We start from the raw sequence: 20,140 nt of genomic DNA, 5'->3' as shown, positions 1-20,140 counted from the left end.
TTTCTCCATCTACATAAGACATTTCGTTGTTTAGATGGGCATCCCGCGGTGTATTGCGCAACTTTCACGGACCGTACGGTACACGATGGCATGCGATGTAATAACCGATGTTCGTTTATATGATATTGACATTAACATGTTGGTTATATTTTTCGGGCAAGTCGTTACAGCTCCCCAAATCAAATTGGTCTCCTTCGCCTTTGACTACACACACACAGACAGTTTTGAAGCTGTTCATCCTGGAACGCCATTTTCATGCTCACTTATATGATTTCATATCTGGCTGTTTGCTTTACAAATTCGAACAGGTGCTTAATAAGCGAGGAATATGTCAAGGGAGGGGCGAAGTCTGTTGGCAAACTATCTAAGCGTAGCGCCACCATGAGTTGGCGCGAAGCGTACAAGAAAATTTTGGCCGAAAATGCCTCCCAGATCGCTGGATATGACACTTCCCAGGCCTTGCTAGTTGTAACTAAGCATTTTCTATTTTGAAATTACTAGCGATATCATAAAAAATATATGCTCAGGGGGGAGGGCGGTCGCCCCCTTCCCGAAATGCATCATGTTCCCGATGACTCGGTCGAGTTCGAGACCAGCCACAGTTGGTTTTATAGCACAATTATTGTACAATTGTTTAAGGCGTCCATACACACATGCGTGTTATGATAGACCATATATAGTATATATATATAGATCATGAGTGAGAGAGGGAAAATGGAAACGTCAAAAATGGAGTTGTAGGTGTAAGGGTAGGGTGAGGTGCACGCCCCTTCCGAAATCCTCGATCCGTCACTGGCTACCCTGTGTATATAATAGGGATCAGCGCTATAATGATGTCACTGTTCCTCGTTTTCTTCCCGGTGTCTTGGCGTTTTTAATTTACTCCCTCCTTTTTTTCTCTTTCTTCTTTTTCTTTTCCCTTCCTTCCTCTCCCCCTCCTCATTTTCCCCCTTTTTTTCCCTTTTTTCTTCTCTTTTTTCTCTCCTCTTTTTCTTACCCGGGGGGCGCGCCTGATTAGAGTCCAATCCATCCGCCCGATTGTAATTCTATCTCAGGAAAAGTGCTAAAGAGCAGCAGGAGAACATCTTATTTGACCTTTTATCAACCAGGATCAGTTTTTTGTGTGGATTGCAGTGTTTTGTGTGGCTTGCTTCAGGTTGGTCGGGACGAAGACACTGCTATTACGTAATGTAGTTACACTTCACAGGCAGAATTGCATCATTATGGCGACATATTCCTATACTATTATGGTTGGCCGTGTGGGTCATAACGTCTGAATGTAACGCGTAAGGTAAATCCTTTACACGTAAACATTTGACCAATCAAAGCACGCAATTCCACCTGTGACGCGTTAGTACAACATACAAGTGCAAGGTGTATAGTTTTAAGACAGTTAATGACTGTAACGACAGAGCAACACAAAATGGACCCAAATAGGATCCAAGAATTTCAACAAAGACTTCATAACCTTTCCAATCGAGTGGCAAACAGGCCTCATTCACCACATCACTCATCAGTTATGCCTACAACTTCAAGGAATTTTCCCACCGATTTCGTTGCTGAGTAAGTAAATACGTTAGGGCCCCAGGTTAGGGCCTAGCCTAGCTAGGCTCTAAGTTAGGCTATAGTTCTAGGCCTAACACTAACGTTACAGTAACAGTGCCTGAATTGGCGAGGACACAATAATAAGTTAGGTTAATCCTAGCTCAGCCCCTAGGCCTAAACTTAAAAGGCCCTATTCCTATTAAAAACAGCATAGGTCCTAGACCTTATCGCAAATTGGAAGAGTGCGCTTTTATAATTGCATTCTGGGAAGGATTATTACGAACACTGTCCGTCCCATCGATCTTGTCGTAGCCAGGCAATGTAAAATCATTCCACAAGAATGTTTACAGACCACTATGGATCAAAGAAAACCCACAAATTTTCTGAGTCAGTCAAAAGAAACCTAACAATTTTCTTAAGAAAATCACCGAATGTAATAGACGAAAGTAAATTTACAATTTGCCATTTGTGTATGGGGCCAAGCTGGACCATTCAGAATATTTCTTCCCAAGATGCTTTGTGGTCTCCTATTTGCGATAAGGTCTATAGGCTAGGCCCAGACCTTTTTACATAATGTAAGGCCTTGGCTATAGGGGCCTAGGTTTAGGCTATAGCCTGAAACATCGCTTGTAGCCTAGGGGCCTACGGTGCATTGTTGGATTGATGTGTGAGTCCAAAAGTACAACAAAATGATTGAATTTGCTGCTGATTTATCTGATCATCTGTTGAATGGGCACTGTTATGCTGTTTATTTTAACTGATCATCCATGAATTAGATGCGGCACAGTAGGCCTAAGCCCCCAAGGCCTAACTTTAGAGAGTGTAGTTAAATTATCACTATTGCGTTGCCTATTCGATTGATCATCAGTTATATTACTATGGTAATGACCAATCCCAAGGGGGGGGGGGGCAGCATTTGTTGATTGGGGAGTTTGGGACACACACAGCCCCCAAACCTTTCCCCTACTGGCGCCGCCCTTGCACCCATGAGTTTTACTGCTTATTTAAACGATCATTCTGGTGTAGCCTATTCTGCCCAAGCTGGGCTGAGGTATTTTTACATACTGTAAACAATTTTCAGAAAATCCATTTTGCAATTATGTTTTGGTAGCCTAGATATAAATGCTATATGTAAATGCTGAAAAATAGGGAAACAGTGAGTGGCGTGCAGGATTAAACATGACTTTTTAAATAATTCAAGGAATGTTCGCTATTTTTACAGCCTGATGAATAAGTCATTCATGTTTTTTTTGCAGAAAACGTACCTTATTTAAAAATTTATGTTTATCACACATTTATGGAGCTATATATACTTATAAACTTATTTCATTTTTCCTATTTTAAGATTCAACAATTTCCAACGTGTCCCCATAGCTGTATCGAGAAGACCACAACAAGCGGAGAAAAAACAGAAAACTTACACAAATACTTACATTTTAGTCAGATCGGGCACAACGAAAAACAATGTCAAAGGTACAAATGGTAAGTGATATAAGTTTGCTGCAAGGTTGAGCTATTGTGACTGTGCTCTTTCTTTATCTATTTATCTAATATTTATCATTATCTATATATCTGTTCACTTGTGTAAATAGGTACCATGCAATCAAGCTTTCATGGATCTTGATGGTGCAGTAGACCCATTGATTATGGGTTGTATGCCATTGTTGGGCTTAGGGAATTTTAGTACAAAGGACAATTGAAAGCCTACATAATTTTCTTTAGTTCTTTTTAATGTAAGTCAAAATGATGATACATGGGTAGTGCTACCTTCAGTTTACCAGGTCAAATGTCATAATCCATGGATCATAGAGATTAGAGGACATCATAAAACAATTGAATACCTTCTCATGCTGTAGGGATTGTAGCGATAATTTTTTATTCCTTGCCCAAGGTAAAATGAATCTATGTCATCACGTTGGCGTGTATGTGTGTGTGGACAGATTTTGCAGCAGGTCTGAGGACCTGTAAAAGGACTTTCAGCCTCAGGTCCGAGGAAGAAAAATTAAATAGGACAAAAGGTAGTCGGACATTTAAACAATGGTTAGGTTATTGTCATGGTTATGATAGAGGATAATTCTATGGAGTTCTCAGATTAAATGCAAAACCCACCTTGTGATGCCTGCTCGTTATCAGGATAACTCAATAGGGGAATGCTAGATGAAATTCAAACATTCATACGTATGATAGCCATATTGCGCCGATGAACTACATTTATTTTATAAGAGGTCAAAGGTCATTTAAGATCAATATGGGTAAAAAACGTAAAACCTTGTAATCTGACTCACTCAATAGGGGAAACTTTGATGAAACTCATAGCTATAGCTATACTATAGCTATATATCTTTAACTGACTAAAATCAACTTTGATCATCTGACTTAACTTGTAAAGCAATGATTCATGAATAATTGCATGTATTTATCTCTTCTTCCAACAGTTGACACCAGCCAAGGTTATAAAAAGAAATTATGCCTTCCTTTGCAGCTGTCTTGCACAAACTTTTTAATGCGCCTGAGACAAGAATTTCCATCTCTGGAAGGTGTTCAGTTTGAATTGTGTCGCTGTGGACCAGCAAGCAGTGGCAGAAAGCTGGAACCTTTCCCAGAAGGTGTTAATTGCCCTCATGCCATCAAGACGTGGGTTGGGCTTAAACGCTCATGCATTTATATAAGACCACTTACAGAGGTATAGTGCATTTTAAAGATTTAAGATTATTAAATGGAGTACTTTGTTTACAGCCTTTGAGACATATTTATGCATTTTGTAGTAAAATAATTCATGTTTTACTGTTGTTTCATGTTGTTATTTATAATTAAAAACTTACTTTGTTACCCTGTTAATAAATGACTATACAATTTGTGCTTAAATAACAGGTTCAACATAATGCTAATGAGGCTGTTGATGAGGCTACTAATGAGGATGAAGTTGGAACCTCCACGGTGAGTTAATTTTCATAGGGAGATCTAAGCGAAGTGTAGGTTCAACATGCGGGGGGGGGGGGGGAATTCCCCAGACCTTTCAGCACCATAGTTTGAGAAGACCAGTCACTTACGGAACTTACAATCTTAGGACCTTGGCATGTTTCTGGACCCTGCATCCTGAGGGCCCACTCTGGTCCACTCTCCACTAAACCTTGGCACATCAGGTTTGAGCCTCACAGGGTCACACTGCCCGAGTTCATAGCTAAAAATAATATGTCATGATAGACTGGGGCCTGGTCGGGGCACTGAAATGATATATCAATTGGACAAAGGCGACCCAAGCTTACTCAAAGCTTTTCATGCCCCTCCTATATCATGGGGCATCGTCTGAAGATACCATTTGTTGCTTGTTGACAAATGATTGTTGAATATTTTTTTTTAGATATGCTCAGACTGTGGAAGAACATTTGTTGAAGATGCTTGTCTTGTTTGCCAGCAGGATGCAGAGTTTCAGGAATCCCTGATTGCAGATCAAAATACAGGGGTACATATTAATCATATTTATCATTCATTGAACTATATGTCAATGTACCTGTGTTTCTTGCAAGATACTTCATCTTGATTGACTATATATAACCTGTAATGTGAAGTATTTGGTGCCGGAATAAAGACTGACCAGTATGAATAACTTGTGGCAGGCAATTTTAGGAATGGGCCCACAATCAACCTCAAGTGCTATGGTAGATTAATCTCTGCCAGGGGATAACCTCTACTTATGTGAGAAGGCATTTGTGCTTGATATACTTAGGAATGAACATTACAAATATCAGTGTATTACATATGTGTAACGACTACTCGCCATGTACCTACGACATAGGAGCAGCGGGGTTAGGGGTGTTTACAATGACTCTAATTGTCAGCTAGAATAGGGACGGAAGCTTAGAAATTAATAAAAAACATACACAAATCAATAAGCAGAAACATTTATGATAGGGTAACGACTGGCTTCTATATTCAGCAAAGTCCAGTAACCACGCAACGACACATACCATCAAGGAGCAGTACTGTTCTACTATAAACTATATGGTCTGAATATGAACACATGAGATCATAAACACAAATAATAATAATAATGACTCAGTTTGTGTGGATACAAATGCATTGTAGCATTCCCACAACTACGAACTGATAAAAATACAATATACTCTCGCTCTTGTAGTCTGTTACGACTACTGACACTATAAAACTAGAAAATACTGCACTCGGACATGTGCGCAGTCGTGCCAATCCAGCGTTTCTAGACCGCTCGGGGGACCATTGGGTGGAGTAGCCCCTTCCCTAGGTATTTCAATACAACCGGCGTCTATAAGTATTACCAGGCGTCTAAATGTCCAAGGCCATCACCAGGGTGTGTATCTCAGAGTACATGTATACGGTAGGACCTGAATAATCAGAATATGCAGTATATCATGAAGACATATGAAATTGTCTTCAACTCTCTCTCAGGAGTGGTAAAGGTGTTGCCTCTGTTTGTGTCGGCAGATGAGAGATGCATCCATTGGATGTAGCTAGGTTTTTAAGCCCTAAACATCTTAACTTCACACTTAGAATTATAGGGTGGCCGATGACCACAAACAAAGAAGAGTTGTTTTGCCTTTACAGTTGAGAGAAGCCAGATGCTGCTTCCTAACAGGTATAACATAAGGGGTGTTACCACAAAACACACATTGGGAGCGCAGGAATGCGTAAGGGGTGAGAACAGGAAGCTCAGAAGTAATCAGAGCCAAAAAAATTAATAAAGGGAAACAAAGAAAGAAAAGTGGATAAAAGATAAACAATCAGGCCAGAGATAGACTCCTTGTCTCTCTCTAGTTAACCACTACTTACTCCCAACAGACATCAATTGTATTAGAAGTCAATGCCCTATGTACATGACATAGTTACCAGTACAAATGGGAGAGTTTGACCACATGGGGGGAAAATAGTAACAGTGGCTAAAATAGCACTCTGCTACATATGTATTATGTAATAAGAACTATAAGAACTCTTTAGAACTAAACACAAACTAGTATAATAAAAAATATTTGTTTAATCTGTTTCTAATATAGCTTCCAGATGTATTTGAAACAGGGGATCCTTTGCCAAAAGAAGAACACCAAAATCGAGATCAGCTTGTAAGCATTAAGACGATTCATCAATTTTGTATTCCTTGCCAAAGGTAAAAGGGATCTATGTAATCACATCAGCATGTGTGTGTGGGTATTCAGTCAAAGGAAATTTAAGTCCTCAGAAGGAATACAATACATCCAAGTCCTCTCTAGATAAACAAAGTTTATGGTAGTGTCAAGGTTATCCATTTCTATTATCCTACTAGGTTAGGATATTGGATATTTGAATGAATTCCTCATACTGAGTGAATGTAATGCTCACCTGTGTATGTAATATGTTTGTATGACACCTTGCCCAATGAAGAGGAAAGGTGGATGAAATTCAAATTTTGTATGTAGGTCAGCCATATTGAGTATTTTATAAGAGGTCATTTAAAGTCACCATGGGTCAAACACTGAAAACATTGTAATCAGGCTAACTCAGTGGGGGAAACTAAGATGAATCTCATAGTATAATAGTTCTGCCTCATATTCTGCTTCTTTGTTGCCATTACACTATAAGTCATGATGAAATTATCCAGACAATATTATTTGTATCCCATTGCATCGCTACAAACATTTGTGTTTTATTTATAAAGGCAAACCTGCTGCAGAGACGGTCACAAATGCTCGATCCAGAGGATGAATCGCCATTTGGATTCCCAGTTAAGTTTATACTGCCAAGTGGTACCCACAGATTAAGAAGAGTTACTCAGGACAGCACTGTTGATGTGAGTTAATGTTATTATTTCCTTTGTCCTTATTAGCCCTGCACTGGCACATAGTTGTAGAAAATAGAAAAAGTTGTAGAAGTAGGAACATGAATTGAATAGGGATTTTATTACCTAATTAATGTATTATGCAAAAAAGAAATTTATACTATCATTTTTATCATTTTTGTATAACAGCATCCCTCATTTAACATGAAATCAACAGAACTGCTTCAAAATGTCTCATTTGGCTAATGCAACTAGGCTTGTCAGGAATATTAAATATGTAACCTATACTTTTGTACAGGCTTCAGACAATCCTTGGTACAATACATCCATACAATCCTTGACAAAACCACTCCCCATATCAGTCTTGCATGTTCTGAAAGGATTTTGCTACAATATCAGGAAGAAAGGGTGGGGGGGGGCACTGATGGCAAATTAACAGTATGCTGTTTAATGACTGTTTGGGCCAAACATTTTTGGCAAGGACTGTAGATACAAAAAATAGGGCCATTCTAATCATCATGGGCAGCCACTAGTTGGACTATAGTTTCCAAGATTTTGTGAATTCCTAAACATGATCGCATAGGTTACTTGGTCTTTGGCATCGTAACCAAAAACCTTGATAGAATATGGTGATGGATATGATTATCTGAATCCTTCATCCCATCTGAGCCAGTGGAAACACCTTTGCTACAAATGTCTTAATAAATGTGGCATTTTTAACTAAGACCCATGTAGTCAAACTGAGAGTCACAATCATTGAGTCACAAACAAATGAGGGAAAATAACAGGATTGAAGTTGAGATGGTGGCCAGGTCTCAAACAAATTTTGTACAATATTCATCAATAGAATAACAACTTGAATGTATATTACATAATACGCCTTCTTTCAGGAACTGATGCTTTTTGTAGGGTGTCAATCCTCTGCAACGAAGGCCTTCACAATAGCCTGCCCTGGGGGACAACCAAGCTTCAAAAATGTGGAGGATATTCCCAGCAATAAAAAAAAGCTGAAGGATCTTGGAATAACAAGGCCTACAACTTTTACAGTATCATGGATTGATGATGTAAGTTATGCATAAACATAACTCAATAAGGTGAACATGAAGTGCATATTTAGCATGTATGTAGGTTGGCCATGAGTACAAGAGCCATATTGCTTTTGGTCAGAGATAACATGAGGACAACATATACAAGATATAAGCATCAAAAACATTGTAATGGCAAAAATATATATGGTACATGTCAAGACATTGACAATGAATTTATAATAAAGGTGTACAGGTACTTTGACAAGGAATGACAACATGCACATACAATTTGTGCTTGTTTACAGGATGGAGAGATGGAGGAAAATAATTCCACTGATGAAGAGGGAAGTACATTTGTTGATGCAGGAACACCAAGTGTAAGTATGGTTATATGTAACAGTGGTATTGCTACAATTGTTTTTGTTGATTTTCATTCTCAAATATAGAAAATACACATGGCAGATTCAGCATGAAAACATGTAGCACTATAGAGACAAGAACCGAGGGCTACATGATTCCTTGTCTTTGGTATTCAAATCATCAGATAAGTGAAGGTCGATTAAGTATTTCTCAAATAATAGGGACCATATACTCATTACGACTAACATATATGCCTAATATGAACTTAATTGAAGTTTACTTTGATAAGTTACAATGTTTTCAGTGTTTGACCACTGGTGACCTCATATTACCTTTGACCCCTACCAATAACAATAGGGATCATCTACCATGGCTAACATATATACTAAGTATGAACTCAATTGAAGTTTCCTTAGTGAAGCTATGGTGTTTACAATGTTTTCATCTTTTAACCTCTGCTGACCTTTGACCTCCACCAAAACAATTGGGATCATCTACTCACTATGGGTAATCTACCACCCAAGTATGAGCCATGTCCGACCTTGCGTCTTCCACTTATCGTGTTTAAAAGAAGTGTCTCAGACATATGTACAGACAGACACACATGCATGACTGCATAGATTCCTTACACCTCCAACAAGGAATAAAATTGGGGCTTGTACAACAAAAATAAATTTATCAGAATGTGCAAATTAAAATGTTTCATTTAAAAAAAATTGAATTCAGTCTTTCATAGATTTTCAAGAAACTCCAGTGGTAGAGATATTTTAGATCAAGTGTTATTGATGGTCATGGAGTCTGGCCACAATGCAATTAATGGAATGCAATTAACATTGGATAATAGTGGATCATTTGTTGTCATTGGTGCACTTAAGAGCTATTGAGCACTTTGTTATTCATTGTTTTCGATGTTTCTGTTTTTTTTTTTGTATGCAGACATTCTTTGTATTTTGTAATCTTATTTAAAATAGTTCAAATACCAACATACAAATTACTATTTCTTTTGAAGGTCCAGTTCAAATCAGCACAAGCTGGAGTCCTCCCAACAATTCAAAGGCCTGCACCAAGTGTCACATCGACGCCACCAGTCTTGACGTCGAACCCGCCGTGAGTTATTGGTCATTGACGTTAAATTTGGGTGTTAAAGTTTTATTAATTCATACCTAGTTACAATTCTACAATCTGATTGGTCCATTATAGTCAGCTGACCATGAGTTAATCGATGATAACCTCACAGTTAAAATTGATAATCCACGGTCAATCACCGCATCGTTACATTTCCTAGGCCTATAGTGTATCCTAACGTTTGGACCAATATTATGTATATCCTAACCCCAATCTCTGCACCAATAAATCTGATTTACCTTTTGCAAGTAGTTCTTAGGCCTATCAAACGCAGCTAGGATATGCTCTACGAAAATGTTCCCTCAAGAACTCCTGGGGTGTCGTGACATTCCATAGCTGTATTTCATGGATGTATGTAGGATCCAATTCCATCCATTTCGGGAATGTTACATTTCTTTGTTTTGTTTTCGTTAATGCAAAATAGTGTGTACACATATATGGTGCTTGCGAGTCGTGTGCCAAAAAGAAAATTCTCACAGACGGACCAGTGACCTCTATACGTATAATGTCTATAGGCTATCTACGAACTAGCTTATTGAATGTCTCATTCTCATATGTATGTTTCCTATAGAGAGTTTTCATATCAGTTTTCTATTCCCTCTTAAGGTCACAAACTCATGCATTGATATACTCAACACCAAGACCACCATCCTCACCAAGACCAACATCCTCACCAAGACAACCACCCTCACCAAGACAACCATCCTCACCAAGACAACCATCCTCACCAAGACAACCATCCTCACCAAGACAACCATCCTCACCAAGACAACCACCCTCACCAAGACAACCACCCTCACCAAGACAACCATCCTCACCAAGACCACCATCCTCACCAAGACCACCACCCTCACCAAGACAACCATCCTCACCAAGATCTCCATCACCACCACCAGAATGGGTACCAACCCCAAGGTAAGCAAAAATTTGAATTTAATGTATTGTAAATGTTTATTCCCAAATCCTCAAAGAATGCTTTCTCATTAGGAGAAACAGGGACAAATCTGATAGATGGCACATAGGCCCATAATTAGTATATAATCGCTATTTGTTTTACAAGAGGTCAAAGGTCACCAGAGGTCAAATAGTAAAAATATTGTAATCATGTTAACTCAATAAGTAAAACTTAAATTAAGCTAGTATATAAATGAGTTGCATACTCCAAAATTGAACAGATACTATTTTTAGGTCAAAGGTCACCTAATGTTCAAAACAAACATGGCCTATTGACCGATATAACCAGATTTATATATTAAAAGGGCTTGGCATATAAGTCAAAGTGCGATGCACAATAATTTTTAAGGGGATTTATTGTTTACTCACTTTTACAATTACCATGTCTCACCTTTATATGAAGAGGTATACTTTCTATATTCATTAGAGACTTTCTTTTTTATTGACCTTTCAGGTTTTTCACTGTGAGAAGAAATTACATTGAAAAAGATATGCTGGAATTGTTCAGAGATGCCGATGTGGAGTGCGTATTTAGAATTAAATTTTTTGGAGAAGAGGGTGTGGATGCTAAAGGCATATTTAGGGATGCACTGACAGAGTTCTGGCAGACAGTTTCTGCTAGATACTTTGTAGGTGATGGTCAGTTTATACCCACAGTTCACCCACATCTTACCCCAAGAGATTTTAAAACTATGGGGAAAATCCTGTATATTGGATTTAATAGTGTGGGGTACTTCCCCATACAGTTTAGCAAAGCATGCCTCATATCTGCAATTTATGGCGATAATGAAGTCTGTGATGATCTGCTGATGGAGGGCTTTGTTGCAACTCTCAGTAGGAATGAAGGTGATGTTTTGAGGAAGGCACTTGACATGCATGCATTTGATGAAGACACCCTTGAAACATTGTTGGTGTTGTTTGGAAGGCTGGGTGTCACCTGCCAAATCACACCAGAAACACTTTCGGCCATCACATTACAATGTGCAAAGGTTGAACTTATCCAGAAGCCCAGTTTTGCCCTTGCTTCAATGGATCTTGAAATTTTGTTTGAAATTCAAGAATTCAGAACAATTTCTGGCATTATTGATTTATACAACTCTCTACAACCGACTGGTAAGAGTGTAGCAAAGTCCCTGAAAGCTGAGCCTGAGAACAGCCTACAGCAAAAGGTTTTGGAGTACCTCATCAGAGCTGTAAGATCTTTTGAAGGGGAACTTCTCATGAAGTTTCTGAGATTTTGTACAGGGAGTGATGCTATGGCAGTGCCAAATATAGAGGTTTATTTTAATTCATTCGTTGGTCTTCAGCGACGGTTTGTTGCTCATACATGTACCAGCACTCTTGAGGTACCTGTGAGTTACACCAGTTACAAGGAGTTTAAGAATGAACTGGTACGCCAGTTAAACTCAGACTTCTGGGAAATTGGCTTTGTGTAAATGCCATGTGCAATAACCTTAATACACAGCACTCATGTAATTTTTTGGCTCTTAATCATACCAGTGGAGCCTAAAAGATTGTGCTGTCTCACTCTCACTGTCTGCCTACACACTTTCAAAATTCTTTGTTGAACATTCTTTTGGTAATTTTCTGAAACACCTTAAAAGCCTGCAGAATTTATTGCAGTTAGAATCAGAAGTAGTGATTATGTTTTGTTATCAGTACTATAAGCCAGTGGTATTGGATTGGGTAGTAAATATTCAATTCTGCCTGGTTTAAACAAAATACTGGCTAGAACCGTACATTTCATAGTTTTATATGATCTAATGCACCATTAGTGCTCCCGTGGTTCCACTTAAAATGTCCTTTACTCTGTTGTTAAAAAAAAATGAAAATGCTGGTGAGTTGCCTTCATTTTTAAATATATTTACATGCTCATGTTACACTTTCATTTTTAGCTTTATTAACTGCTATATACTTTCATTGAAGGTATGTTTGTGTAACATATATAGTAGATATTAACTATTATCCATCCATGGAAAAGCAGTATTTTAACATAGAAACTTGTGCTCTGTTTGTGTGATATGAACTTTTATCCGTCCATAGTATTTCATAAAGTTTCACATGTACATTTTTCATAAGCAGTATTTATACATATATAGTAGGTTAAACTGGTATGTACAAAAGCTTCATGACCAGAACAGCAATGTGTTTGCAATTGGTATTTTCAACTCATCCAATGCCATGCTTAAACAATATTCTATCCCTCCATGATGTTTTATTATAGGCAGACTTTTATTATATTTCTTAAAAAGTCCACAGTCATCTAGCAGCTCAATTTTAACTTGTGCTCTGTTTGTGTAATATGAACTATTATCCGTCCATAGTATTTCATAAAGTTTCACATGTACATTTTTCATAAGCAGTATTTATACATATGGAATATTACCATATATATCATATAGTAGGTTAAACTGGTATATGCAAAAGCTTCATGACCAGAACAGCAATGTGTTTGCAATTGCTATTTTCAACTCATCCAATGCCATGCTTAAACAATATTCTATCCCTCCATGATGTTTTATTATAGGCAGACTTTTATTATATTTCTTAAAAAGTCCACAGTCATCTAGCAGCTCAATTTTAACTTGTGCTCTGTTTGTGTAATATGAACTATTATCCGTCCATAGTATTTCATAAAGTTTCACATGTACATTTTTCATAAGCAGTATTTATACATATGGAATATTACCATATATATCATATAGTAGGTTAAACTGGTATATGCAAAAGCTTCATGACCAGAACAGCAATGTGTTTGCAATTGGTATTTTCAACTCATCCAATGCCATGCTTAAACAATATTCTATCCCTCCATGATGTTTTATTATAGGCAGACTTTTATTACATTTCTTAAAAAACCAATCGTTGTCTAGCAGTACAATTTTAACTCATGCTGTTTGTGTAACATATATAGTAGATTTGCATATGAATTTTTCTTTATCCATGGTATTTTATAAAAGCCAAGTTTTTACAAAAACCTTGAAATGTGTCTCTTCATCATTGTTAATTACCAGTCCATCATATATTTCCACTACACCAGAAACTTTGCATCTTGAATTCTTTCTATATGATTTCAATATATTAAACCTTGCCAACCTTTTACATGAAATGAGAGTGGTCAAAGCCCCATATAATAGGATGTGACATGTTGATGCATATAAATGCAAGAATTTTGTTCAAGAATTATATTATCTTTTCATCTACCAAATAAGTCATAATGAAAATAAGTTTAAAAATCCTGAACAGACTATAAAATAACAACATGCATCAAAACAATCTTAAGGTGTTGGGCTAAACCTACTTCATTACAAATGTGAGTCATTACGATCAAACAGCCTATTAACCAACTATTAATATTGTTTGTGGTATTGAGTGCATTACTTAGATGAAAACTGCAATTTATAGTGGTCTAAAATAAAAGATCAGTTAAACATTACAAGTTATTAATTTAATACTTGATACATGCAGGACTGTATATATTCATTTAAAAAAATCCACAAGGTCTGATCTTTGAATTTACTGGACAGTAGTTATTATGTCTTCTCTAGAAAACCCAAAGGTTTGGTGGTTCCGATGAGAGTTTTGTGAAATAATTTAAGTCAGATTTTTTGTTGTAATATCTTTATTGTACTTATTGCCAGACAACTGAACCCAAACTGAAGCTGATCAGACATAGTTGCACTCATGAATATAAATGAAATTTCATTATCATGTGGCACTACCAACCCACCAAGTATGAAGGTGATCAGACATATATTTGAAAAAATATTGACATTTTAAGAATTTGATTACAAGCCCCATCCACATATTCATGTAATGGACAACAAAAACAATGAGGTCCATGTAATAATCATGGAGCATATCTACCAGTTGTTCAATATATTTACAGATATTTTAAAAGTACACATACACTTGCAAACATGCTAACCTGTAGGTTACCTGGCCATCATGAACAAAACCAAAAATTAATGCCTCAATTGATGAACATATTAAAGTTGAAGAAAGTGATATAGTTGACTAAAGGCATTTCACCACCCCACCCCCCCTCTCGAGACAACCACCTGGGGATCAGTATACAGCACAACCCATATCCCCAACTCAGAGGCAACCCTTACCATCATACCACCTGCAGCCTTACCTACCATCATACAACCCCGACATCACCCTACCCACCTGTCCCCCCCCCACCCCCCACCCATCACATTTTACCAGCTTCACACCTTACTATCAACACATTAATCATACCCCACTCACATAAGATTTCCCTATACTCTATAGGTACATGTAATACCAGATTTAGTTCATTACCTATTTTCACTATAGACTATCCCTTTAATTGTCTGAGTCAGCTATTTATTCAACATACATATACACACATGCCAACTCGATCACAACATACAAACATGCCAAATCATCGCAACAAATACATTGCATATTCCAACTTAATTGCATAGGTTACTTTTTTTCAGTCCAGTTTAATTTGTCACTAGACTAATCCTTAAATGGGCTGGCTAGGCAATTTTGTGGTTTTAGAAAGCAAAACAATTACAGATAAGAGTAGCATCTCCCAAGAAAAAGTCATTGTAAAAAGAGACAGTCAAATTTCCACTGAACATACACAAATATTTGTTAAAAACCGAACAAAATCAATTTTTGTGTTCAATTTTTTTTGGTAACTTGTTTTGGTCAATTTTTTTTTTTTTTGGGGGGGGGGGTGGATTACATACCTCATGACATAAATAATGTCATAAGGTTTCTGGGGTCAGAAAGGGATCAATAAAGTATTAAATATTTTGGTGGGATTAATAACCTGGACACATGCATACTGGGGCTTAATAGTGTCTGATGTGGTCATATGGGGGGGGGGGGGGTCAATGGTGGCCAATTGGTGGGGGGGGGGTTATTGGTCTGTGTCACCCACATTGATTTCTTGTATACTTTAGGACAAGGAATCTTGACACACATTTGTGTTTTGTTTAGGAATTCATTTTTATCTTTGCATGTGTTCGTGAATAAATGTTAGCACATTCAAGTATGAAGTAATTCCAAGTTGGTCATTTTCAGAAAGTGGATTGATTGATTCTCTCAATCTCTGCACGGCTTCCTCTTCCAGTGGACACCAAAGCTCATCAACAGCCACAATTCCTTGATCATCCCACTCTTCACCATCAAACAACACAGCTTGAGTATCTGTGGATCTAAATATATCCTCCATTGCAGTTAATCTTGCATTACTAAGTTCCAAAGCATGGCCAACAAAAAGCTGCATTGGTGTTTGATGACCTTCTGTACGTAGACCATGGTTGTTCCACTGATCTACAAATGCTTTGAGCTCTGCATTTAGACGAGGCAAAAAAATGTAATGTAATGCCCACATGTGTGTATGGTTATCTACATCTAGGTGGTGACTCTGTTCCATGAAGTGAAATAAATCATAGAAAAAATGTGTAGCTCCATTCCAAAGATCTACCCAGTTCCGCTCGATTCGTTGGTTGTGGACACTACGACCACGTATTGCAGAACCTCTGTTGGGTCCTCTGAGTAGCTCCATAGCATCACAGATATCATTATTTTCCCCTCCATGATCAACTCGAATTCGAGAAGGAATACCACAGAGAGTTGTAGCAGTGACAAAATGTTCAAACACCGTCTCTTTTCTGTTGTTGTTAGATGCATGCAGGAAAACAATTAGCCTGCTAAATCCATCTATTCCTCCATGGATAACCATCTTCCACCTGAAAATAAACATGCAAAAATATGTCATATATGTCAAGACAGGAACACTGGAAGTCATGCTTGTGTATGTGCTGGTCATTAGTAGCAGGAGTATAAGAAAGGACATGGGAGTTTGGGGTAAATCACATATGTAAAGTCAATATCTGTGGCCATGTTAGCGACATGTAGCATACTAAAATGGATTTGGCTACACATACCACATATCATCGGCAATGACATATGTATTTATCTTTTCGGTTACAATGTCAAAGGCAGATTCATTTATATAGTAGTGTGTGCATGTTATGACAATCTGTCAAAGATGGTATATCAAAATGATATATTAGATCAATTTTGTATGCCTCATGAATATTTGCACTTTGCTTTCTTGTGTTCATAACTTGTATATTAATGAGCTAGTGTACAAGCTGTCACATGATGTGAAGATGTTCGAACAGTTTCATTATCAGTTTCTTGGATTATTCCAATTTTGCTACCCGGTGCAAACACTAATAATTATCGAAACATGATACCTTATCTTTGAACTCACCTAACCAGTTTATGGTTTCCATCAATATGCCAAAGGGAATTGGGCCCAGCAACACTATATGTTCGGCGCTGCATTGATGGAGCTGTTCTTAATGCTGCTCCACCAGGGTCAACTCGTAACATGCTTTCACGAACTCTCCATCTCTGAATTCTATGTTGGTGTGAGAAGAGTCTGGCTCTCACAGCATTTGGACCTATCCTATGGTTGCTACTTATCTCCTGCCGTACAAAGTTGTCAAGTTCATCATCACCGATGGCACTATATTCAGCTTGAGATTGTAATTCAAATGTTCTGAGAATAAAATAAAATATAAACATCAATGCTATTGTACTAAAAGGTCATCACCAATGCAAGTATCATCTTTTTAACTCTCTGTTAAACTGAAATATTGCACCATTATGGGCGAAATTTTGTCTAGTCAAGATGTCAAGTTCATTTACATCATCAGTAATGAAACTTAGCCAATCAACGTTTGCCTTAACCCCATCCCATGGAATTAGGGGAAAAGGTGCAACATGGTAAGAAACTAAGCATATAGCTGATTTAGTGTAGTTGTATAGGTACCATTTAACCTTCACAAATTATGCAAAATTAGCCGAATTAATTGGCATATTTTATGGACAAAGAGTGGTCAGTTTCGAGAACTACTAGCTTTGCTAGAAGGTTTTGCCATCAGCAGTCACATAGTTCTGATCATAACATGCTAAAAAGCTTCATTGCTTCAGATTCATAAATTATGTAATTTAGCCAATGAAACACACACAGACAGGCACACACATATGCTATAATTTGCCCACCAAGCAAGATATATAAAGCCTTATTCTGGACAGGACCTTTTTCCTTAATCATCAAAAAAAAATTTAAATTATAAACTTGTGAAAAAACACAACATGGTACCTTATTCTTCTTTTTACTGTGCTCACTGAAATTCCCAGCAGTTCTGATATCCTTGATGTGCCAAAGCCACAATGGAGAAGAAATGAAAGTTGATCTCTGCTGATGTTGTATTTTGGAGCCCCTCTTGTTTGTAATGTCCTTTCAGCTTGATAACCTGTGTGAACTGAAAGACAAAAAGCAATATATTAAAAAAGGGTGAACGTAGAAATGTAGCTGATTTTTGTGTGTGCTCCGTGCATACATATGTGTGTGACAATTTGCATAAAATTGGGGGTAATAGATGGTTATTCGTAGTAGGTAAATCCTTTCTTTAGAGGTCAAATGTCATTTGAGATCAACATGGGTCAAGTTAAAATTAAGGAAACACTTGTTATTGAGATGTCTTAAAGTGACTAAGGTGTACCCTTGCTATTTTGCTTTTTTTTCAAGATATTTGAGAATAACAAGGGTCAAACACAAAAACCTTTTATTCCGGCTAAGTCAGGTTGGGAATGTTGACGCACACATCACACCTGCATGCCTCATTCTTACATGTATGTAGGTCATCTATAGTGACCAGATATATACTTTTCAGAAATGTGTACAGTTACAACAGCAAAATTCTTAGAATTTAGCAACCAAATAATCTTTGTTTTGTTGTATTTAATACATTGGTATGTGTATATTCCCTTTTTATTTTTTTCACAGAACAGGGGAAGAATTATTTTGATGCTAAATAGCTCATTTAAAAAAAAAAAAAAATTTATTCTGAAGTGGGCATGTAATGTAGTGGAAAATGTACTTACCAATATTATCATGCTTCCCTTTGTGAAATTCTTCAATGAGTCCTTTGAGTAATTCATTGAGGTCATCATACGTTCTATCATCTACAACAGTTCCACGTGCACGCTGGACACTTCTCTCCAATGCTTCAAGTCTTTAAAAGACAACATGAAAAACATGATCAATAAATTAATTCAAATGTAGAGGGGATACTGATGTCACTTAACAATAATATTCTACTGTATCACATGTATAAGAAAGATTAAAATTGTTTCCCTATAAACAGTGCATAACAACATCAATATTATATTGGCAACTTGGCAAGAAACATGCATCTATGGAATAGGGTGATTATGTATGTGTGATAGTGTGGACTGTGGAGGCCGTGTGGCTAATGCACTGATCATGATTCAAGGATCATGACTGGTACATACAAGGGTGGATCCAGGAAATTTTTATAAAGATATATGAAAATGTCATTGATAATTACGTTAATTTTATAACCCAACATCAATATAACAGTTTTAACACCAATTAATGCAGCATCGTACTGGCTATTTCAGTCTAGGCCTAAGGTAACTGTTGGCTAGTTCTACTTTGTGCCTATGAATATGATAGCCTAGGGCTGTATGCCTAATGTCCAGGGCCTAACTTTAGTATGAATCATTTGTTAAGTGCGTAATATACATATCAGTCAACTATTATGCTAGCCTACAGTAGGCTAAAAAGTTATGCCTAATGTGTTAAGTCCTAGCCTAGGATTAGGCCTAGGCTATACATTGTGGTTCCTAGCCTAACACTAGGCTAGGCTTAAACTTACGTTATTCGTAGTTTTTCCTAGTATCATACCTTAAAATGCAGTAATCTAGTGTCTCGTTCGGGACATTATCTGATGAGGATAGTCGCACACAATCATCCACAACACGTAACATACGCCTCATAAAAACAGGTTCTTGTCTTGTCTGATTAAGGCGTTCGTGAATTGTATTGATTCGTCGTGAATTTGCCATCATACACATTGAATCATAATTGTTACGTGTAATATAAATATCTTCCCACGTTCAGGGAATGGTGCGATTTGATTGGCCAAATTCTTTACGCGTAAACAATTACCTTACGCGTTTCGTTCAGACGTCTTTACGCGTAAAAAAATACGTTACGCGTTTCATTCAGACGTTATGACCCAAACGGCCAACCATATACTATATCCATCCGACCGATTGCTATTCTATATCAGGAGAAGTGCCAAAAAGAAGCAGGAGAACATCTTTTTTGACCTGTTATCAATCAGCATCAGTTTTTATTGTGGCATGTTGAAAAGCATGAATGGAAGTACATGTGGTGCAAAATTTGGTCAATTAAGGCAATTTTAGACCCCCTTTAGGCCTCCCAGGAGCAGCGTACGAAAATTGTTTACTG

General features: G+C 37.4%; 2 protein-coding genes across 2 annotated transcripts; one reads left to right on the top strand and one right to left on the bottom strand.

Annotated features, from left to right (window-relative positions):
• The first annotated feature begins 1,238 nt into the window (after positions 1-1,238).
• Positions 1,239-14,973, top strand: LOC139968928 (uncharacterized). Its single transcript, XM_071973550.1, has 12 exons — positions 1,239-1,563; positions 2,891-3,027; positions 3,981-4,228; positions 4,417-4,482; positions 4,907-5,008; positions 6,573-6,638; positions 7,211-7,342; positions 8,221-8,394; positions 8,664-8,735; positions 9,728-9,825; positions 10,450-10,758; positions 11,252-14,973. The coding sequence occupies exons 1-12, from the start codon at positions 1,397-1,399 to the stop codon at positions 12,231-12,233; spliced, it is 2,553 nt and encodes an 850-aa protein (XP_071829651.1). The 5' UTR covers positions 1,239-1,396; the 3' UTR covers positions 12,234-14,973.
• A 22-nt stretch (positions 14,974-14,995) lies between these two features.
• On the bottom strand, positions 14,996-19,919 carry LOC139968927 (uncharacterized). The gene is made up of 5 exons (XM_071973549.1): positions 19,571-19,919; positions 18,745-18,875; positions 17,960-18,122; positions 17,063-17,353; positions 14,996-16,532 (listed from the first exon to the last, which is right to left on the bottom strand). The coding sequence occupies exons 1-5, from the start codon at positions 19,738-19,740 to the stop codon at positions 15,788-15,790; spliced, it is 1,500 nt and encodes a 499-aa protein (XP_071829650.1). The 5' UTR covers positions 19,741-19,919; the 3' UTR covers positions 14,996-15,787.
• Between the last annotated feature and the right edge of the window lie 221 nt (positions 19,920-20,140).

The sequence above is a fragment of the Apostichopus japonicus genome, chromosome 6 (genome assembly GCF_037975245.1).
Source record: "Apostichopus japonicus isolate 1M-3 chromosome 6, ASM3797524v1, whole genome shotgun sequence".
In the NCBI taxonomy this organism is placed as follows: Eukaryota; Metazoa; Echinodermata; class Holothuroidea; order Aspidochirotida; family Stichopodidae; genus Apostichopus; species Apostichopus japonicus.
Note: the sequence above shows the minus strand (reverse complement) of the source record. Positions and strands in the feature narration are given on the sequence as shown.